Raw genomic sequence first — 23,475 nt, 5'->3', positions numbered from 1 at the left:
TCGAAGGCGCCACGGGAGAAGGCCGCGACCTCCGCCCTCGGCAACGCGCCACCAAGTCACTCCTCCAGCGCACCCGACTTCTCCGGGAGCCACAGCAGCTCATTTCCTCCCACCTTGAGGTCTCTCAGCCAGAGTTTGCCGCCTCACCCATGGAACAAACTGTCGGAGAGAGTTCTACGGCTGGAGCGCGAGGTTAGTTTTCTGTTCCTCGGCTTTCCCGAGACTACTCGTTAACGCCCGTAGTATCTGGCTGCCTCGGGCCTGGGGCGGCCCCTTCGTCCCTCCAGCTTTCTGGCCTCTCTTGAGGACTTTCGGGAACACAACATCCGACAAGGGCAGCGCCACAGCTCCGAGGTTTAAAGTGGCCAGTTCCGGAGGCGGCCGGGCCGGGGCGGCCACGCACTGGGACTGCCCGGGCGGGGGGAGCCGGAAGGTTCACGTCCTCCTCCCAGGCGGGGTTAGGAGGGCAGAGGGCGCCGCGACTGCCCCTCCGAAGGAAGCTGGTCCTCCGGAGCGGCCGGTCCCAAGCTCCATCCGTTTTGCAGGGGAACAAAGTTGGGCGGGAGCGCGAAGGGCTGGAGCGCGGGCCCGGCGAGGTGGAGGTGGGGCGGCGGGGGAGTCGGGTCGTCCCCGGCGCGCGCGAGCCGGGGTGGAGCCAGCAGCCGGGCGCGGCGTCAGCGTTTAGGATGCAAATCGATTCCTGGCTCCGCCGGCGCCCCCTCCCGCCCGGGGGAGCAAGGCTCCGCCGCTCCACCGCCGCCCACGCCTCCTGCGCGCCGCGGCGCCCGAGCGGGCGGCTCTACTTAAGCCGCGCGCCGGCCGAGACCCGGCACTCGCCTGGAGCGCGCGGGTGAGGCGGGCCGAGCGCACCGCGGTCCTCGGGGGCGCACAGCAGCGCGCTTGCACCGCTGGGCTCTGCGCGGCTCCCGGCGGCTGCGGCGGTGGTGGCGGTGGCGGCCGGAGCGCAGGGCTGAGCCAGAGTCCGGCAAAGGCGGCGGCGGCTTCGGTGCGCGGCCCCGCTCCCTGCCATCACCCCGGACCGGCCCCCTCTTTGCCATGGCTCTAGCGGACAGCACACGTGGATTACCCAACGGGGGCGGCGGCGGGGGTGGCAGCGGCTCCTCGTCCTCCTCGGCGGAGCCGCCGCTCTTCCCCGATATCGTGGAGCTGAACGTGGGGGGCCAGGTGTATGTGACCCGGCGCTGCACCGTGGTGTCGGTGCCCGACTCGCTGCTCTGGCGCATGTTCACGCAGCAGCAGCCGCAGGAGCTGGCCCGGGACAGCAAAGGCCGCTTCTTTCTGGACCGAGACGGCTTCCTCTTCCGCTACATCCTGGATTATCTGCGGGACTTGCAGCTCGTGCTGCCCGACTATTTCCCCGAGCGCAGCCGGCTGCAGCGCGAGGCCGAGTACTTCGAGCTCCCCGAGCTCGTGCGCCGCCTCGGGGCGCCCCAGCAGCCCGGCCCCGGGCCGCCGCCTCCGCACTCGCGGCGCGGAGTGCAGAAGGAGGGCTCGCTGGGCGATGAGCTGCTGCCGCTCGGCTACGCGGAGCCCGAGCAGCAGGAGGGCTCGTCTGCCGGGGCGCCGTCGCCCACGCTGGAGCTGGCTAGCCGCAGCCCGTCCGGGGGTGCGGCGGGCCCGCTGCTCACGCCGTCCCAGTCGCTGGACGGCAGCCGGCGCTCGGGCTACATCACCATCGGCTACCGCGGCTCCTACACCATCGGGCGGGACGCGCAGGCAGACGCCAAGTTCCGGCGAGTGGCACGCATCACGGTGTGCGGCAAGACGTCGCTGGCCAAGGAGGTGTTCGGCGACACCCTGAATGAGAGCCGGGACCCGGACCGGCCTCCCGAGCGCTACACTTCGCGCTATTACCTCAAGTTCAACTTCCTGGAGCAGGCCTTCGACAAGCTGTCCGAGTCGGGCTTCCACATGGTGGCGTGCAGTTCCACGGGCACCTGCGCCTTCGCCAGCAGCACCGACCAGAGCGAGGACAAGATCTGGACCAGCTACACGGAGTACGTCTTCTGCCGGGAGTGAGCTCCCCAGACCCCCTCGCGACTCCAGCGCTCCCATCCCCCACCTTCCTGCTCCTACCCCACGCCTTTCCATGCCCCTGTCTCCCACCTTTAGTAGCTGGGCCAGGCCCACTCACGCCCCACTTGAGAACCTGCAGCTGCAGATCCTCTCGGCTTCTTCGTCTTCTTTGGACCCCGCTAACCGAGAGAGCCCCGACGTACCCCCTCCAGTGCTTCCTCTGCCCCACTGACTCCAACCACCCCTCCCCTGGATTGTCCTTCTGTCTGGATCTAATGAGGCAGTGTGGCCACAAAGTCACCAAGTACCTGGGAATGGCAGAATTGTTCAGAACCTGATGGGACTCTGTCCAGTGTGTAGAAGATTCCCTGAAATCCCAAGCTCTTTTGACTCTTTTCGGGGCTCGAGAGATCAGAATTGATAACACTGGGACTAGTTAGTGTTTTCAAAGGTCATTACGTAGCCTTTGTGACCCTCTTTAAAGGTAGAGTTTGAGAGAGCTGGATGGAAGACTCTGGACCTGGAATTAGGATCCCGTGGAGACAGAGACTACCGAATGAATAAAGTTTTGACACGTTAATAGGTAGAAGTAGGAAAAGAATCTAGTGCTGGCACAATGAAGGATCGTATCTTTTCCGTGCACAATGAAAAAAGTCTTCGCCTGTGGCTTAAACTTGTAGAAAGTTACCCTCCTGCGTTGGGGAGGCATCCTTTCTCCTTGGCTCCAGCGCTCGCTTCCCTTAGTTCGACAGGTCGACATGGCTGCCTTTACCGGCGAGAGGGAGCAAGAGTGCTGACGCCGGCAAGCAAGGGCGAGACAGCCCGGGTCACTCGGCACTGCGGGAAGCCACCTGGCTGTGACCGTAACCGGAGCTGGGTAGCCATAATGCACGTCGTGGGTATTAGGAAAGCCCGTATTGTTGCAGTGAATGGCAGTAGGACCTTAGCTTGTAAGACTTGGGGGGTGGGATGGGGAGGGAGGAAGGAGGGGTGAAGGGGTGGGAAGGGGGGAGCAGACACATTCCTTTATTATTTGAAAGTTGGAAGTTTGTGCCATCCGTTTGAGTACACGCACATTTAAAAAAAAATAGTACACACAAACATGCAAAGCATTTTGTAAAGATTAGTAACAGATCTACTCTTATCTGGCAGTTTATTGAACTAACTGTTTTGAGTCCTAAACTTAGAAGTTGCTGATACTTACATAACCTAACCAAAGAGTTACCCAGTAGTTTTTGAACTTTAGTTTAGGTTTTTCTGAACTTTATTTTCTTGTTGATTATACATCCTGATTTTAAGATCTATTAACGAGCAAAATCTGTTTGGTCTTGGTTACTTAAACTTAAGATCTCTTCTTAAAAATCCTTATTTTCTTCAAGCCCAGCCAATGTTGACTTCTGGGCAAACCCCGAAAACCTGAAAATGCCACTTCTTCCTGCAGATGGTCTGAAATTAAGGTGGAATCTCTTCGGGTGACAGAGCTGCAGAGAGACAGAAGCACCCAGGGCTGCCCATCTGTACATAGCTATACAATGAAACGTTTGTAAACAAAGGCAAGAAAGTGCTTACAAGTGGGTTCAGCAATAAAATCGTGTTTTTAGGTAAATGCAAGAGAAACAGAAGGAGACCTGGTTGCCTTATACCTTTACTCTAACATGGAATAAATCCCCACTGCATATTCTATCTACACTTTAGGTGAAGGGAAGTGAATCCTTGTCTTTTCATGCTGTGAGGCTCCTTTGGATATTCTGTGATGACAGAGAAGCCTTTCCTTTTTCATGAGTTACAGCAGTTCCTCTGAAGTATGTTTTTAAAGATTTTGTAAGAGTCGTTTTCAGTGTTCAAATTAGTGCTATTTTTTCTTCTTTTTAAAAATGAATCTTGTACTGTATCTTACTATGTCCGTAACAGATACTAAGAATTGGAACAGTTTTATTCTTACAACTCATGTGATCCAACCTGTATATACCATATATAAACATTTTACACGAATCATTTAGTTTTTTAATTCATTTACTAATGCTAAATAATTTCCTATATCTACTCCCAGTAACGTGCATCAGATGATGTATATACTAAAGCAACATGTTTTCATGAGTTTCTCAGATCCTTGTCTCTGGGGACGCTGGGTTAGGAAAAAAGACGTGATTATAAAACTGAGTTTGCTCCATACTTTTTTCCTTGGCTATTAATTATGTACTAATAATATGTCAGTTAACTGTCCACTTAAAAAGAAGGTACTTGTATTTTTAACCCACTAATTCTTTTTTTTTTTTTTAATTGGTAAACAGATTTGAGGTCTTTTCATTGGACTTACATTTTTAGAAAGGTAAAGTTAGGTTGGTATATAAAGACTGTAATTGTAAGGGAAATGGAAGTAGAAATCCAGGAAGTTGTGTTTGCGTATAAGTTGGGTGTGTTCTCAGAGTAGGTAGTGCAACAGAGCTTATCTCTGTTTCCAGCCTGAAATGATTTAGCAAAGTCACTTTCTGGACAAAAGAGCATCACAGATTTCTCCACCCTATGTGGTGTTCTGTTAGATTGTTTGGCAAACAACAAATATGTGAGAACATCTTAGGACAGTTCAAAGCCACTGAGAGGTGGCAAGACTCCAGGATTCTGATTTTCTCTGTTAAATCTGCACAATTCCAGGAGTCCTGGGGCAGTGCTAAAGTTTTGTTTGTGCCACTCAAGTCTTAATGAATTTTATGTCGTAAAACTTTGAGTTGAACTATTCTGCGTCTTTGGGCACATGGATTTTACTTTCCCTCACATTCTGGCTGCCCAGCAGTGCTACCCTCCCTTTGCATTATGTCAAAGACTGGGAATTTAAATGATCAGAGATCATAAACTGACTTCTTTTCCTAGGAATGACTGTTTCCTCTAAGGTTGGCAGTCAAAAAATGCAAATACTCTACTTTCAGCCCAACGTGAAGGCTGGGTGGGAAACTATTCTGTGCTGGGTGGCTTAGATTACTGTGGCTAGGTGACTTAGCATGGGTGCTTTTGGGTCCCTTCTCTTCCCTGTACTGTGGGCCACAGAAGGACCCTTTGTGATCTACAAAGTGGGCTGGAGTGTTACTTGTCACCTCTGATCTTGGATGGGATATCAAGGGTCCGTACCAGTAAGCCCTCCAAAGACACCATTCAGATAACCCGGGAGAATGTCATAAATTCTTCACATAATTATGACTGCATGAAACTGACCCAGTATAGCGTGCAATTACCTATGTTATGGCTTTAATGACTGTTTGGTTCATCAGTACAAGTGAGTGACATGAGATTTAACAAATTTTATTTAAAAAAAAAAAAAAGATCGTTGGCAGTGGTGGTTAGAGACACAGGTACCTCGTCCAGTGCTTTTGCACCAGGAGTTGGATAAGTTGCCTATTTTTAAAGTACATGTAGACCATGAACCATATTCAGTCTAATTTTTCAGATTGTATGTTGTGGAAAATATTCCTTAGAGGTGTGAGACTTGGAAATTTTTGGAAATTTTTTTTTTTCCCTTTCTGTACTGTTTTTATTCTTGTGCTGCTGCTGCAGCCTTTTTTTTTTTCCTTTTCTTTTTTTCTTTCTTTTCTTTTTTTTTTTTTTTTTTTGTGGTAGTGGTGGTGGCATTATTTTTTGTTTTTTGTTTTTTTTGGCATTGATAGCAAAGTGAAAATTTGTGAAACTAGCCAAAATTGTCTTCTCTTTCAAACCAGATCCATATATGGGGCCTGTTGCTTCTCTGAGGAAATGCACAATCGGAATTCTCAGACAAAAATGGGCAACTGGCAATTCTCTAACATATCCCAATTTTTATTGGAATTTTCCATGGAATGTCATTACATTGAAGCCATGTAAGGTGAAGCTTTGGTAATTTTTTACTTTTTAAATTATGGTAAATTCTCATATTCAAAACATTTTGTACTCCACATGAAAAATGCTAAATTTTAGTGCACATATTTAGAAAAGTATTGACTGGAGTGGTTGAATTCTGTAAGAATTTCTTTTATAGTCTCAATCATAAGTACTTTAGTCAATTGACTTAAATTTCTAAAATAGTAGACTGAATATTTTTTATTGTAAACTTAGCAGAGTAAATCCTTCGGAATTTCTTTTGTTTTTTCCTTATGATAACTCATTTAAAAAACTGAATTAGTTTTCTTAGATGACCTGTCTGTCTCTTGAGAATGAATAAAATACTCTTGGGTTTTCAGTGGCTGTAGTACCTGGTACAGGGTTTCCTAGAGCCAGAAACAAGTTATGTTGAAGTTAATTTTTCTTTGTCACAATTTTGGACAATAAAGTCTTAAAGATCTTTGAATTTGAAGATTTAGATTCTCTACTGGGGCCTTTGAAACTTAGATGGAAGAAATCCAAGCAGACTAATTTATATTAGAGTTTAATCTTGTGTGGTAGGAAGATGAATAGTTGACCAAGAATTCTTGTCACCTTATACATTTTGTGGGTTCCCCCCCTGCCAAGTTTTTTTGTATTTTAAATGTATTTTGAGGTATGTGAACATTAATTGTAATTTAAAGTATTTTACAGCTGTGTTTGTGACTTTATAGGCAGGTGAATTTTGCCATTACTATTGATCACAAATGATGATAATTTGTGACCACTTACACATCATTAGTGACATTTAATGACAAAAGTTTAAGATGTCCACTGTGGATGTTAATTTTGAAGACCTAAATTATATGTTATTTAAATTTTTCCCTACATCTGAAAACTCTTAACTGTCAAACAATGTAAGATTCCCACAGAGCTCTCTGGATTATGCAATTGTTGAAAACATTACATGCTAAGTGATACGTATCACTGAGCCATTTTCTCAAAATAGAAGGGGAAAAGAAAAAAAATAATGATTATCAGACTTTCCTCATGAAACAGAAAGCCAAGAAAAAAAAAAAATCCCTCTGTATTTTAAAAAAAAGACAATTGAGACGTGCCCAAACTTTAAGTGAGGATTTCTTCAACCGTCTAAATGCTCTAGAGATTTGTTTTCCCTGTTCACAACCAGTTGTATAAGAGACCTATTCGATACTGTTTTCCTCCCTGTGTGTGAAGTAATGAATCATTGATTATGTGACTTGTTATGTATTCTATTAAACACTAAAGAATAAAACATTCACTCCTTTAATTATTCCTTTTGGCTCCTGAGTATGGATTGGCTTGAAGAGTGGTCTGATTTCATTTAAGGGGTTAAGTACTGGGAGGGAATGCTTCCCAGGTTGTTGTGGGGCTGTTGATGAACATTGGGCCCTCAGAACTCCTCACGGTGTAACTGGCCAGCTTGGCCAGGAGTGAACAGGCTTCGGCCCCAGTTTATTGTCTGTTGAATGCCTGTTAAGGTGGGTTGTTAGGGTGGAGGAAGAGTCCTTCCCATTTTCTTGGACCTCAGTCTTAGCAGCACATGCCAATTATTTTCGAACGTGGGGAATGAAGGGAAAGATGCCTTTTAAAGTTTGTAGGGGTGGCTCAATTGAGTGTCTCACTCCTGATTTCAGCTCAGGTCATGATCTCTGGGTCTTGATATCAAGCCCTGTGTTGGGATCCATGCTGGGCATGGAGCCTGCTTAAGATTCTCTCTCTTTCTGTCTGTCTGTCCCTCCCTGGCTCATACTTGCATTCTCTCTCTCTCTCTCTCTCTCTCAAAAAAAAAAAAAAAAAAAAAAGTTTGTAGGGGAGAAAAATAGAAACTTCGAGACATGCCTTAATTAAAAGTAGAATTTGTGAAGATAAATTTCCACAGAATGTTGGGAGAGAATCTGCATTTTTATGATAGGGTCTCTCCCCTGTATCCCCTCCATCACTGGTGACCCTCCTCTTGAAAGAGAGCACAGAGCCTTCCAGACTGAGAAATCAGCCAAGCTGAAGGGGGGGGGCAACAGCCTGGTCTGCTGGGCTGTGGCACCGGAAGCCAGGAGTGGCGCGTGGAGAGGGAGCCGGGCTTCGCCCTTCCTCTTTGCTTTTGCCTGTACTTCCTCTAGATCGCTTTTGTTCTGAAAGTGTGTGTATTTATGTACAAATACACACATAAACAATTTTGTTTTGGGAAAGTTTATGTGGAAACTTTGAGCAATGTAATTTTTGTATATCCTAGCAAATGAGTCTCCCTCCTCCAGTAATCCCTGGAGGGGTTTTTCTCCCCAGGGGGAACCATTGGTGTGTTGTTACAGAGACATTCTATATATGATATATATATTCCTCCCTTTTTTCTGTTCAGCAGGAATTATACCTGCCCCGTGTCCTGCGTTCTTTGAACCACACGTTCTGGAGCTCTTGCCATGCATGCCTGAATGTGTAGCAATGATGCACCTCCTTTGACTTGATAGCTCCGTGGTATTTTGTGTGGTGGGTCATTGTCTGGATATGCTGGCATTTATTTCACCAGTCCTTGATGGGCGTTTAAGTTTTCAGGTGTTTTGTTTCTGCTCCAAAGAGTGCTGTATTGAGTATCTTTTCACGTAGATGCAAATATATGAGTCTTTTTTGTATGAAGTTATGCCAAGACAGAAATCACCTGTAGGAACTATTTTCTGTAGTGGCTATGGAAATGGGAAGATTCACTGGGAATTCTCAAGAGAATGGGGATATGGTGGATGGAGTAACTCTAGAATCATTAGATGTACAACTATGAAGTTTTTTTTTTTTTTTAAGATTCTATTTATTTGGGGCACCTGGTTGGCTCAGTGGGTTAAAGCCTCTGCCTTCAGCTCAGGTCATGGTCTCAAGGTCCTGGGATTGAGTCCCGTGATGGGCTCTCTGCTCAGCAGGGAGCCTGCTTTCTCCTCTCTCTCTGCCTGTCTCTCTGCCTACTTGTGATCTTTCTCTGTGTATCCAATAAATAAATACAATCTTTAAAAAAAAAAACAAGATTCTATTTATTTGTTTGACAGAGTTCACAAGTAAGCAGAGCAGCAGGCAGAGAGGGAAGCAAGCTCCCCGCCGAGCAGAGAGCCCGATGCGGGGCTTGATTCCAGGACCCTGGATCATGACCTGAGCAGAAGGCAGAGGTTTAACCCACTGAGCCACCCAGGCACCCCACAAGTATGAAGTTTTATGTGTATTCTTCATACTGAGGACAAGTCCTCCCTCCCATGTCCTCCATTTTTTCTATTTCTGAAGGTCACCCTTATCCATTTTTATTCTAGGGCTTTTTGCCCCCCATGAATTAAAGATGACACTTGGTTTTTAGGAATATAGTGTAGAAAGAGGAGCCTTAATGTCAATGTATTCTCTAGGGGGGAGTTGAAAAAGGATAGGAAGCTATAGAATAAATATGGGGCCCTTTCCTGGAATATCAGTTGGACTAACTGAGATGCATATATTTGAGTTGGGAAATTAAGTCATTTAACTGTCAGGTAATTTACAAAAAAATCGGTTTCGTTTTATGGAAAAAATGATAAATTTACAAAAACTTCCAAGAGAACCGTAAACATTAAAGATATTCTGACCTGACCTTGTAAACAATCCTCAGGACAGTTCACCTTCCTCTGTCATTAACAACTTGGTGGTAGGGTTGAGAACTTCTGCTGGTATGTGCTGGGCTTGTTTCTAACCTCTTTTTTTTTTTTTTTTTTTAAGATTTTATTTATTCAGGGTGCCTGGGTGGCTCAGGTCATGATCAGGTCATGATCCCAGGATCCTGGGATCGAACCCCATATCGAGCTCTCTGCTCAGCAGGGAGCCTGTTACCTCTTTCTCTCTCTCTCTCTCTCTCTCTCTGCCTGCCTCTGCCTGCTTGTGATCTCTGTCAAATAAATACATAAAATATTTTTTAAAAAATATTTTATGTATTCATTCATAAAATATTTTTTAAAAAATATTTTATGTATTCATTTGAGAGAGAGATGGGGGGAGAAAGAGCGAGAGAGAGTGTGAGAGTACAAGCAGGGGAGGGGTAGAGGAAGAAGCCAACTCCCAGTGAGCTGGGACCCCAGTGTGAGGCTTGATCCCAGTACCTGGAGATCACAACCTGAACTGAAGGCAGGTGTTCAACCATCTGAGCCACCCAGGTGCCCCAAATGTTAACCTCCTAAGTTCTTAGCTCTATTCTGCTCATATAAGAAGTTTCAAGGTCAGTGTCTCTTTGGGGCCAAAATGTACCTCTCTCTCCAATCACAGATCCCCCTGAGAGTGGCCTATGGGGTGAGGTAGAAAAGAGGCACTCAGGGGCCACTTTAGGCCATTAATTCTTAACTTGGCTGCTGCAACTTTTCCCCATGTACAGCCATCCAGCATTCATTCATTTATTCAGAATCTCTTGAGTATCCACCATGTGCCGGACTGTGCCAGTTCTGTGCCAGAATGAATAAGCAGTGAACATGAGAAGGGAGACAAATAATAAGAAACTTGGAGGTGCAGTGCTGGGATAGTCTGAGTAATTGTTGGAGAAAGGAAGGGGGATACCTGACTCAGCCTTATGCTTCCTGGAGGAGGAGGTGCCAGAAACGAGGCTTATAGGTAAAGAAGCGAAAGGGCAGAGGCCTTCTAAGCATAGGCCAGCTTCCTGAGGAAAGACCTGAACACAGTGAATGCCAGAACCTCATGGGGGAGAAAAAAGCCCTCCTCCACAAAACCAAAAACAAAACAAAAAAACCTAGCCAACCAACAAAGAAGCTGGCGTGGAAGTGAGAGCCAGAGCGCGGTGAACCTCATATACCGTGTTCAAAGGTAGAGACGTTAGTTAATTCTTAGTGTTTACTGAATAATTTCAAGCAAGGTGTGAAATAATAAAAAATAATGCCACTTTTTCAGAGATCCCTGGGAGCTTCGTGGGGGATGGTTTGATGGGCCTCGGGAGCTGGAAGCCAGTTAGGCAACTGTGTGCGGGGTCAGGTTTATGTACCCTGAGCCCCATGCAGAGCACCTGGTTGCAAGGGGGGTAAGGTTTTGTTCACCTTTCTCCTCCCGTTCAATCACCCAGGCTACTCGGTTTTCTGTGAAATTTGCTTACAATGTATTGGGAACACCATGTTTGAATGAGGAATTCTATTAATCCCTAGATCTGAGGAGCAAGGACATTTTATGGAATCTTGGTAAGACCTAATTATTCACTAGGCACTTTATTGAGCACCTGTTAGAGTACATCAAGAGCTCTGAAATACCAACTCAACTTTTAGCTGCAACAGGCATTCGTTGAGTCCCCAATATGTTTGAGACACAACAGTCTCCTTTCAGGTGTATTTTCTTTACCTTCAGCAGTGGAGAGCGAAACGGTAGACTGGTCAGGTGAAGGGCCTTTACTTCTGACACTACCAGAAATCAGGGAAAACTTAGCACTGATGGGCCGTATATACTTTGCATGTCTGGAGTTTTATGAACCTGACCTTTCCCCCACAATTGTTTTGAATACACTTACTAGCTACTAAGCATGATTCACACCCTCCTCCCCCGGTTTTCCAATGGGAAAAAGTTTCAAAGGGAAAAAGAAGTATAGGATTGCTGAGCTGGTGGTGATGTGTGTGTGTGTGTGGGGGGGGGTGTCCACCTTGGGCACCGAAGGGGTTTGGAGTAAGGGACATCCTGGACCGAGGAGGGGGTCCCATTCCTGGACTGGCCTTGACGTGGACGGAGCAGGAGAGGGCGGAGGAGAAGACGGTTGCTCCTGGTTGTGATGGAGAAACAATGACCACTCCAACCTGACTGAAGACACGTCTTTTTATTCATCGATGTGCAAAACCGTAGTGCAAGTAAAATTAAAGCAGAAGAACAAGAAGGAAAAAAGAGGAAGCGCAGTAATGACAGATTCTAAAATTAATTATGTGGACTTCCCCTTTGTTTTAGTAACAGACATTTCCCAAGTGATTTACAAATTGTTCCTCATACATTCATTCCCTCTCTCCCTTCAACTACTTCCCAAGTGGGTGAGGGAGAGACTCTAAGGTTAGAACAAGCCCTTGTTTCTGTATATGGAAGGGAAAGGGGAGTAGAAGTATCTTCCTGTTCAGCCTTTATCTGTCTCTGAAAAACACTGAATGAAACCACATGGTTTCCAGCGAGAGGAATGCGAGGGGCGCTGGGCGTTCAGGCTGCCTGCTGACGGGGCTGCTTGCTTCTCCTTTATGCTGTGTTTTTTTTTTTTTTTTTAAACATTTTATTTATTTATTTGACAGAGATCACAAGTAGGCAGAGAGGCAGGCAGAGAGAGAGAGGAGGAAGCAGGCTCCCTGCTGAGCAGAGAGCCCGATGTGGGACTCGATCCCAGGACCCTGAGATCATGACCTGAGCTGAAGGCAGCGGCTTAACCCACTGAGCCACCCAGGCGCCCCTATGGTGTGGTTTTTTAATCTTCACTCAGCCTTGACATTGATTTACCCCATTTATGAGGGATGGTGGTGGGGGGGAACATTTATTTCTTTGTATTGGCCTCAGGGCTCAACACAGTACCCAGCCCATAATAGATCATCAATAAAAGTTTGTTGAATAAATAAATGGATGCTCACATCATTCATCCTTTCTCAGGTGTTCGGGAGAAAAAGACCAAATTTAAAATTTGCCTTTTTTTTTTTTTTTTTTTTTTGGTAGCGCTTCTAAGAATCAATAATCCCTCTTTATACGTATATATTTTTTGAGAAATTATAACTGCAGTTTCTTAAATAAATAAATAGAAATGACTATGCCTCTATCTGACTTGAAAGTTACAAAGGTTACAAAAAGACCTAAACTAATGTGGGCATTTTTATTAGGTGGCAGCTGCTCTGAAACCCCAAATCTTGACAATGTTTCCATTTTATGGTGGAAGTCAAGTTCACTGAGAGCCATGTTACAGGCTTTCATCCAGGGCTATTATTTATTACAAAGTTTTGAAAACCTTAACTGGAAAGTTTCAAGGATGCCTTTTAAGAGCTGTAGAAAAGAAATTTGACCTCCCTGAAACACTGGAGTATATGGTTCCAAATGTTCTGCTGGTGAGGGTTGTGAGTTTTTAACATGACAGTTGCAAGGCCTTAAAAAAAGATAAACGGTCTGTGCCATGATGCTCTGACCTTCCAATTCTGCTCAGAACCACATGTGTTCCAAGTATTAAGTAGTTTCCATGAGCTAATATCAGAGCCACTGCTAGTAGGTCACAGTGTGGCCTGCTCCATCTGGAAGTGATACTTGTAAAATATAAGTAAGAACAACAGTGCTGTGGACTGGATGTTTGTGTCTACCCCCAAAATTCATATGTTGACATATGAACGCCCAGTGTGATGCTGTCCGGAGGTGGGGCCTTTGGGAGGTGACTAGTTCATGAGGGTGAGGCCCTCTAGAGTGGGATCCGTGCCCTCAGAGAAGAGAACCCGGGGAGCAACCTTGTCTTTTCCACCATTGGAGGACACAACTGGAAGCTGTGAACCAGAAGTGTCCTCTCCTCAGACACCAAATCTGCCAGTGCCTTGATCTTGGACTTCCCCACCTCTGGAACTGAGAAGTAAATGTTTGTTATTTAAGCTCCTCCAGTGTATGGTATTTTTGTTACAGCAGCATGAACTATGACAAGTAACAGTGAAATTTGATTATATTGTTGTTGTATCTCTCCTCTGGAATTTAGAGTCTCCTTCTGGTATCTGAGAAGAATTCTCAAAACAAGTTTCATGTTATTATCATCGTATAGGTTTTTTTGTTTTTTAAAGATTTTATTTATTTGACAGAGACCGTGAGAAAGGGAACACAAGCAGGGGGAGTGGGAGAGGGAAAGGCAGGCTTTCCGCTGAGCAGGGAGCCTGATGCAGGGCTTGATCCCAAGACCCTGGGATCATAAGCTGAGCTGAAGGCAGATGCTTACCGACTGAGCCACCCAGGCACCCTCATGAAAGAGTTTAATTCTAGGTTTGAGTCGATTTGGGGGATAAGTAAGAAAATCAGTGCTTTGTTTTAGTTTCTGGACCTAACAGATGAAGAGAGTCTTTAGGGCTTGAATCCTTTGACATTTGTCTTTGATGCACTCTACTATATGACATAACTAATAAACCTGCCAGCAACTTCTGGTTAAGAGGATGGTATTAATTCTCACTTAGTTACAGCAAATTAAATAAGAATAATCATTAAGAAAGAGCAGAGAGAAGGAAGTCATTTTTTAAAAAATGTTGAAGTTAAAATTGTCACATGCTGTCGTGAGAAACTATGGAGAACTCAACTTTTTATTTTGATATACAGCTTCCTTATCGAGAAGTTTTTAAACAAGAGCTAGAGTGTGGTGGGGATGATTGTTCGTGGTTCTATGAAAGACATGGATCTTGGAGACATGCCTTAGTGATTATCAATGCCGTCCACTTCAATCTTTGTCTCTCACAAAATGAGAGTCTGCAGTTCCGGTATAAAAATCAATGTAGCAATGTTTTCCTCAATCCAAAGTTTGGAGTTTTGTGATAGTTGGGTAGTATGTTATGTTCCAGAGAAGCTGCTGTAGCCTTTAAAAGAGATGTGTGGCTAAAACAAACTTTATTAATAAAGCTAGGGCTGTGGGAGGCTAATGTAAACTTTATTAATAAAGCTTTACAAAACTTCTGTCTTCCTTAGTGATTAACACTTTGTACCTGTTGAACCAAAAGTGGTTTAGTCTAAAAGCCAAAGGGTTAAAACACACACACACACACACACACACACACACACACACACCCTAAAAAGAAAAACAAAACCTCCAAATGAGCATGCTTTTGTTTTAGTATCCTATAAGCAATGTCCATAATACATTTTTAAGCAAAATGAGTTATATTTGTTAAAAATAACTTTCTAGGGGCACCTGGGTGGCTCAGTGGTTTAAAGCCTCTGCCTTCAGCTGAGGTCATGATCCCAGCGTCCTGGGATTAACCCCGGAATCGGAATCGGGCTCTCTGCTCAGCAGGGAGTCTGCTTCCTCCTCTCTCTTCCTGCCTCTCTGCCTTCTTGTGATCTCTGTCAAATAAATAAATAAAATCTTAAAAAAAAACTTTCTAATTTTGCAGGTATAAAACCATAGTTGTCTAGTCAGCCACCTGTACTCTATGTACTGTTGGAGGCAACTGGAAGCTCTTGCACATGTTGATTTCCCCTGCAGTGCTGAAAGGAAAATGGTGAGGGGACAGGGTTAATCAGGCATTGGGTAGCAGGAATGTATGAAGCGTAACTATGAGAAGACAAGAATTCTTTTTATATAGGAGCATCAATAAACCCATATAAATCCTATAGGTAGACTTAACTTTATTGCAATAAGAGCTACCGCAAATTAACTTGAAGTGATATTCAGCGGGTTATTAGTAGACAGAAGGGAGGGGCTATCTGTTAAGATATGTTGGAGAAGATAAAAAAAATTCTGGAGACGGGTGGTAGCAATGGCGACACAATGATGAGAATGAAGTTAATGTCACGGAACTGGATATTTAGCAATGGTGAAATGGGGGGTGCCTGGGTGGCTGGGTTGGTTGAGCCTTGGACTCTTGGTTTCTGCTCAGGTGTTGATCTCATAGGTTGTGGGATTGAGCTCCTGGGGCTCCACACTCAGTGGGGAGTCAGCTTGGGTGGAGATTCTCTTCCTCTGCCACTCTGTCCATTGCACCTGTGCACACCCCAATAAATGAATAAATCTCTCAAAATTATGGTTAAATCATACATTTTCTGTATGCGTATTTTGTCACAATAAAAACAAGCATTTAATGAAGATAACATGAAAAAATTATGACGAGAATAAAAATTTTATATGAAGCTACTGAAACAGCATTGACATTGAAATCACCTCTAATTACAGTGAGGAACTCTGGGAAGTTGCTCTTCTGGTTGTCTTATGTCAATAACATAATGCTCATACGTATTTGCAGGTCTTCGGTTGGAAGAATTCTGAATCACGCAATAAAATCAGCCTAATAACTTTAAGTCACCTTTTAATTTCTGAAAAATTGAGAATACATGTTTGTGTCAGTATGAGCTTAAATTTGTATAATATGAATATTCTATTTTTGGTGCCTTGTCCCTCTCCATTAGCTCAAATAATTAAGAGTTGGTACTCGAATTGAAATGAAATTCCAATTGGAATTTCGGAGGTCTTTGCAAGAACATTACAATTCCCATTCCACAAGTCAGAGGCAGGAATAAATAATTGTTCAGGAGGGTAAGAGTGTTCAGAGTCAGGAATCAACTTGCATTTCTAATGTTAAGAAAGGTCCTGGTTTGGGGTGCCTGGCTGGCTCAGATTGTAAGTTTGACCCCCATATTGGATGTAGAGATTACTTAAAAATAAGATCTAAAAAAGAAAAAAAGTCCTGGTCTATGTTCTGTTAACATTCACATTGTTACGTAAATTCATTTAGTGTTTGCAGGGTTTATAGCTTATGACCAATATTTTTTTTAATAGATTATTCATTTATTTATTTTAGAGAGAAAGAGAAAAGTGGGGGGAGGGGCAGGGGAAGAACCAGACTCCCCACTGAGCTTGGGACCCCCAACACAGCTAGACCCCAGGACGATGGGTTCATGACCTGAGCTGAAGTCAGATGCTTAACCGACTGAGCCACCCAGGTGCCTCAGCATAAGACCACTCTTTATGCAACAAAGCTATGTAATGGAAAAGTCACAGTAGTGATTTTTTTTTTAAAAGATTTTATTTATTTATTTGGCAGAGAGATCGCAAGTAGGCAGAGAGGCAGGCAGGCAGAGAGGGGGAAGCAGGCTCCCTGCTGAGCGGAGAGCCGGATGCGGGGCTTGATCCCACGACCCTGAGATCATGACTTGAGCTGAAGGCAGAGTCTTAACCCACTGAGCCACCCAGGTGCCCCGACAGTAGTGATTTTAAGGAGATTTCCGAATAACTGTATGGATTGGAACTCTGTGTTGGGATACGTTCCACAGAATTTGCCCAGTGGTCATCTGCGCAGGGGAGTTAAGGATGACCAGAGGATGTGAGAATCTGTTTTAGCTGCTTTGGGGTTGGCATCATTTGGGAAGTGAATCAAAGCTGAAGGTTATCAACTCAGGACGAAGAAGATGCTTCAGAATAAATGGATTGTAAACTTGGATGAGAATTAGTACTGGGAAGACTGTATATACCAGATGACAGATGAACCAACTTGATTGAAGTAGTTTGGGAGATTAGACATACAGATGGAGCAGTGGTTCTGAATGGGGTAGACACTGGGTAATTCTTCCCTCCTCCCTCAGGATCACTGGGCCATGTCTGGAGACAGTTTTGTTTGTCACAAGTTGGGCTGCTCTCCTGGCATCTGGTGAGCAGAGACCAGGGACGCTGTCAAACATCTTAACATACAGGATAGCCTCCCACAACAAAGGGTTTATTTGGCGCTACATGGTGATAATTCTGAATGCGTAGGTAGGCAAGGCTATAGCCATGGTAAGGTGTTCAGTTCAAATGTGTACTAAGGCACAGAATGTCACGGGAGTTCCAAGGAGGAAAGGATTAAGTGACTTATCAGATTTTGGATGTGCTAAAGTGAAGGAGGAAGAGAGCCGGTGGGTAGGCGACTCTTGCTAAGGTGATTTTTGTGATCTTGGTGGATGTCCCATTGGAGCGAGGCGGGAGAAGCCAGGATCTGGAAAAGAATTGAACAGAAAGCCTTGCCAGGCAATGTATCCAGTCTGGAGAAGGGCAAGATAGTTCCACCACTTCAGGCAGCGAAATGAAGTTTAAAGGGCTCTAAAAGTGGATACATACAGTGGGCCTGGGGAGGTGAATGTGGAAGAGAGTCTGGGAAGACAGGACTGGTCAAAAGTAGTGGAAGCCAGCAAGCAGAGCAAGGCTTCTCAAACCTGCTTGCATATTAGAGTCACTTGGGGAATTAAGAAAATAGTGATGCTGGGGCCCCATGTCAGACCAACTCAATCCATATTTGGGGGAAGGTATGAGACTTCAATTATGTTTATAGACGTTTCCCATATGTTTCTCATGTGCAGCTGGGGTTGAAAACCGCTGTCCTCATAAGTCAATAAAATCAAGGAGGAATAAACAGTGTGATAAGAACAAGGCTGAAGTAAGCTGCCCTGGGAGCTTAGGGGCTGCCTGTCCTCTGCCCGCAGTTTTTCTACCTGCCCTTTGCAGGCACGTGTGCGGCTTGCTGCTGGCCGGCTCGATGCCCAGAGCTGCAGGTTGGGTTTCGCTTGAGATTTGCTGATAGGGAAGCCGAGCCGGGCAGGCAGTGGCTCCCTTCTTACCAGGGACCAGTGACAGAGCTTTGCATTTAAACTTCCAGAAAGACCTCAAATAGTCTTCTGATGAAAAGGAATCACTTAGGAGTAAAAAAGAATCTTTAGTTTTATGAACAATTAACAATTAGTTCATATTTTATATGGATAAGAGAAGAATGACATTCTAAGAGAAGAAATGAAAAGCCATGAAACTATGGCTATCTTGGGGAAAGTGCACAATTTTCTTTACAGGTAGTTGATAAAAGCAGCCCATTATCTCACCTCGGTGCCCAAGGAAGTGGGACGGACTGGCCAGAAGGAGGCCTCCTTTTCAGAGGGCATCCCCTATCTGCCCTTTCTTGTGTGGAAACATTCCTGAGAAAACATCCCTTTCTAGCAGAAAGGGAATATGGGTGAAAGCATTCTCTGTCTCCAGCTTCCTGGGACATTTTCAAAGGGATTGAGTAAGTGACTGGTGGTTAGAATCTGCTCCGTTTTCATTTGTCTCTGGCAGGGCCTGGTGGCAATTTAATATTCTTTATTATTATTTTACATGCAGCTTCCTTCCTAGCTTATGATTCCTGTCAGGACTGTGTCCTATTACCCATTAGTCATTTTTCTTGGGTTGGTCTAGAATGCTTCAGAAGAGGGCTGGCGTGTTTCAGTAATTTAGCCTACAATTTGATTTGCATTCTCTAGAATCCCAATTTAGTTTCATCAGCACATTTCCACATCCAACAGCTGGGCCCCTGGGTGGGATCATTTACATACATTAGCCGCTGAAAGGTGAGCACCCGGCGACCAAAGCTGGCCTGACATTTTCCAAGCACCTCACCTGACATTTTGAGAAGTAAACTCTGCCTCCCTATTTGTAACCCTGTCAGTGACAATATTCTGTGGCCAAAAAAAAACTGGTGGTCTCCAAGGGAACTTTTAAGCTAAAACACTTTGCTGGAAGGCACTGAAGGATAATCAGAGAACATGTTCTGTCCTACTTCAGGTCAGGTCAGAGGATCGCTCGCTCCCATTACATGTATCTTTATTATTAGATAAATGGCCGAGAAATCGGCTTCCCCACTGATTGATGACTGCCTGAGGGCGGATAATCTATTAATCCATAAACGTCATTGTGACTGAGACCCTAAACGACTCTCTAGAACGCTGCTGTCAACAAGGACTTGAGAAAGATGTCGTGTGAGACTTGGAAAACTCAGATTTTTTTTTTCTTCATCATTTTCTTTACTCACAATTAAATTCTTGAGCTGTGGTCTTGGTCTGTACAGTAAATTGAAACTGCCTCCCCACCTTCCCTCACAGATCTCTCCAACCGAATTTCTGGAACTTGTACTTGTGAAGAAGAGGTCTTTGCAGATATTGGGTGAGTTAAGCATTTGACTTGAGATTGTCTTAGGTTATGACAGAGGTCCCTAAATGCCATGGTGATTGTCCTTAAAAGAGTGAGGCAGAGGGAGATTGGAAGACAGAGAGAAGATGAGTAAACCACGCAACCACCGAGGCTGAAGTTGGAGTGGTGTGGCCACAAGCCAAGGGATGGCACAGCCACTGGAAGCTGAAGAGGCAAGGACAGGATTTTTTGCTAGAGCTTCTGGAGGGAACGTGGTCGTGCCAACACCTTAATTTCAGCCCAGTGAAGCTAATTTTGGACATCTGGCTGTCGGATTGTGAGAGAATCAATTGCTGTTGTTTTAAGCCACTACGTATATGATAATTTGTTATGGCAGTTTTAGGGAACTAATATGGTCTGTAGGAGTCTATCCCATGGATCTTGGACAGCTTGCTTTTTATTCTAGTATATAAAAGTCAGTGGGGGGGGGCTGGGTGGCTCAGTGGGTTAAAGCCTCTGCCTTCGGCTCAAGTCATGGTCCCAGGGTCCAGGGATTGAGCCCCACATTGGGCTCTCTGCTCAGCGGGGAGCCTGCTTCCCTCTCTCTCTCTCTCTGTCTGCCTCTCTGCCTACTTGTGATCTCTCTCTGCCAAATAAATAAATAAAATCTTTTTTTAAAAAAGTTTTACTTCTGGAAATAAATTACTAATTTACTTGTTATTTTTCATTCAATATCTCACTTATGACCCATTTATTCTTAAGTCCTTTCTGTTTAGGCAAATGATCTCCTGAAGAGATCCCCAGACACGGGGATCTAAAAAACATTTGTGAGCAAGTAACCTAGAAGACTCAGTGTTCCAGGAGAGAAAGAGAACATTCTCTGCTATATATTGAACATTTCTCATTTCACTGTTTTACTTCTGTTCCAGTTTCTATGAGATAGATAGATCCACTATATTTTATCAGTGTTGAATAGTGGTGTATAAGATACCATAGGATTAGAATTACACTCAACTATTCTCAGACTGTATCTTTACTTCCTCTGCTGTTATTTGGTCGTGATTCACTGGGCTGACTCAGGAGTTATGGGACACTGTGGTATAGGTGTCACTGAGGATAATGTGGGCCCTTGGGGGACCTATTTCTATACAAGTTGTAATGCCCAGTGAAATGTTTCAAGAAACGGTAATGGATTTTTGATTTTAGCTAAAGGTCCTAGAAATGCATGAAATAAACTGCTAGAGATTTTAAAAATGCTCTTCATAAAAGCACTTCACGAATTTTTCTATTAAAAACCAGAGAAACATAATTCTTTTTATAATCATTGACCCTCTCATATGACAATAACTGCTTCTTGAAGGGGATAGGACATAATCAAGTTGGAAAGCTGAATGGTTTCTTTTTTGCAAAGAATTTCAGTACATGCTATATGTGTGCGTGTATGTGAAAGTGTATCAATAAGCAAGTATTTTTTTGAAAACTTACAATTTCATAGCAAAATTATAAAGTAAACTTTCAGTTAAATGTAAATGACTCTGTTTTCCCAAGTACCTTCCCGATGGAGATGGGAGAACTCTTCAAAATAGGTTTGAGTCATTTGTACAGGAAATCTATATTTAAAGCTTAATTTTGTTTGTGGGTGTAAGGGAGCAAATTTTGCCACCCCAAGATCTGCCTCTTTGGCATATTGACTGTTCCGAGCTGGTTATTTTAAGAAACTGCAGAGGCAAGAGAAACTCTGAAAACTGAGTAGAAGTTAGCTGGTAGTAAGAGACATTTACATGTGTAAGAGAAATCCCCATTCGTAAGTTTCTTCCTCAGTATCAAGAAAAAGGGGACACTCTTAAGTCATTAGAAATTTATCAGCAGAGAAGATGGGGGCTTAAATTTGCATAACAACCTAACCCTTCTTTACTGTGCTTTTCCTGGTAAGCTTCTGTAACTCACTCCCCAACTGCTTTTGCCTTTAGCTGGAGGTGATATTTAAGATGATAGCTTCAGCCATTTCGGTGAGTTACTCAGTTTTCCTTGATCTCTCTTATGTGTACAGGAGGTATACATATTATTAGACTTTGATTTTTTTCTCGTTTTTCTGTCTCCTGTCAGTTTGATTCTTAGCCCAGCTAGAAGAATGTTGAAAGGTAGAGTTAAGTTCTTTTCTCCCCTACACAGGCAAGCACCTATTTGTTTACAGTTTTCATATGCTCTCTGTTCCTTCCACAGTTCATTCCAAGGAACTGTGGTAGATACTGATTGAGGCAAATAAGACACTGTCTTTATTACTAAATGTTTTATTACAGCTTCTGTGAATTTTCAGAGATATACAGCAATTGTGAACAAGGTGAGCCTGAGATCAGTTTGGGGAGAAGCTGTTCACTTCAGAATGAATATCTAAAATCACTAATAAAGCCCAAGAATAAGTTAAATTTTACAATGTTGGGAAATGGGTTATACATGTATCATTTTTATTTGTAAAATAAACCTTTGATAATGAAAATGTTGAAGGACAATTGTAGGCTTTGCTCTGACGGGGCAGTGTGACTATTAACCAGAGAGATGGCATATGAATTATGGATTTTCTTTTCTAGTAAAATGTCTTTTATCACAATTCCCTGAGAAAATTTATATTGTGCATATTGAAGAGGATGAGAACTAATTTAATTATCTACTCTCTTGTTTATTTATTTTCTGTCTAAAAGAAAACACCCTGTTTTCTTATATGACAAATTCAATACAGTTACTCTATGACCCATCAAAAATTGTGTCAGAATACCATGCTACAGATATGTACTTTATATGATCAGTATTTCTTTTTATTTTTTATTTTTAAAGATTTTATTTATTTATTTGACAGACAGAGATCACAAGTAGGCAGAGAGGCAGGCAGAGAGAATGAAGCAGGCTCCCTGCTGAGCAGAGAGCCCGATGCGGGGCTCGATTCCAGGACCCTGAGATCATGACCTGAGCCGAAGGCAGAGGCTTTAACCCACTGAGCCACCCAGGCACCCCATGATCAGTATTTCTAAACAGGTATAAATACAATTCTGTTCATGGACACTGCATTAAAGCAGAAGGAATTTTTTGTTACTCAACGTGTTCTAATCTTTTTTTTTTAAGATTTGATTTATTTATTTGACAGAGAGAAACAGCCAAAGAGGGAACACAAGCAGGGGGAGTGGGAGAGAGAGAAGCAGGCTTCCCACCAAGCAGGGAGCCCAATGTGGGGCCCAATCCCAGGACCCTGGGATCATGACCCGAGATGAAGGCAGACGCCCAATGACTGAGCCACCCAGGCGCCCCAACATGTTCTAATCTATATAGAGAGTGTGTTCTCTTTACCTGAGGCAATACATACTGACTTACCTATATTAATAAACTAAAAATATAAGAAGGTGGACAGTGAAATAATTTTGTGTAAAGTTGGAGTTTGCTAAGCTCAAGTAATTAGTTGATTGGGTTGTGGGAAGAGACTGTAAAAAGGGAAACAGAAAAGTAATTTCTTTGAATTTGAGGTAAAATGGCTTTCATGTTCAGAGAAGTAATGTGGGGACGAGGTCTGCATGCGGAGGAGAGGGGAAGGAGATTTGGTTGTGGGGAAGGTGAGAAATCACAGGGTTTTACAAATCAGACGTAAGTGTTTCCTTGTTACTCTCCAGCAGCCCTGCCTTTGCTACATGCTGAGTCCCGCTCTTCATTTCTCATTTCACCCAGTTTTGAATTCCTGACATTGGCACCTCTCAGCTCCCACACTTTGTCAGAAGTCAAGGCTGTCTAAGAAACAGGCTGCTGGCGCTGAGATTCTCATCTGATTGTCAGTCAGAGAAGGTGTGATAGAGTGAAAAGCCCAGGATTTCCATACAAGAGACCTCTTTTGAATCCTGGTAACTAATACTTATTAAATCTATGACCTTGGTAAGTCCTTTGTCTTCTTTGTGCTTCAGTTTTCTCATTATAAAATGGAAGTACTTCACAGTTTTCTTAGGACGCTACATAAAAGAGCA

At 44.0% G+C, this 23,475-nt stretch overlaps 1 protein-coding gene across 1 annotated transcript; it reads left to right on the top strand.

Annotated features, from left to right (window-relative positions):
• Nucleotides 1-2: 2 nt before the first annotated feature.
• KCTD12 (potassium channel tetramerization domain containing 12) lies at nucleotides 3-7,171 on the top strand. The gene has a single exon (XM_082701401.1). It carries the CDS (start codon nucleotides 1,057-1,059, stop codon nucleotides 2,038-2,040), a length of 984 nt encoding a protein of 327 aa, XP_082557527.1. The 5' UTR covers nucleotides 3-1,056; the 3' UTR covers nucleotides 2,041-7,171.
• Nucleotides 7,172-23,475: the final 16,304 nt, after the last annotated feature.

Source organism: Mustela nivalis (genome assembly GCF_964662115.1).
Source record: "Mustela nivalis genome assembly, chromosome: 15".
NCBI classification, from domain to species: domain Eukaryota; kingdom Metazoa; phylum Chordata; class Mammalia; order Carnivora; family Mustelidae; genus Mustela; species Mustela nivalis.
The sequence above is the reverse complement of the archived record's forward strand: the minus strand, read 5'-3'. Positions and strand labels throughout refer to the sequence as shown.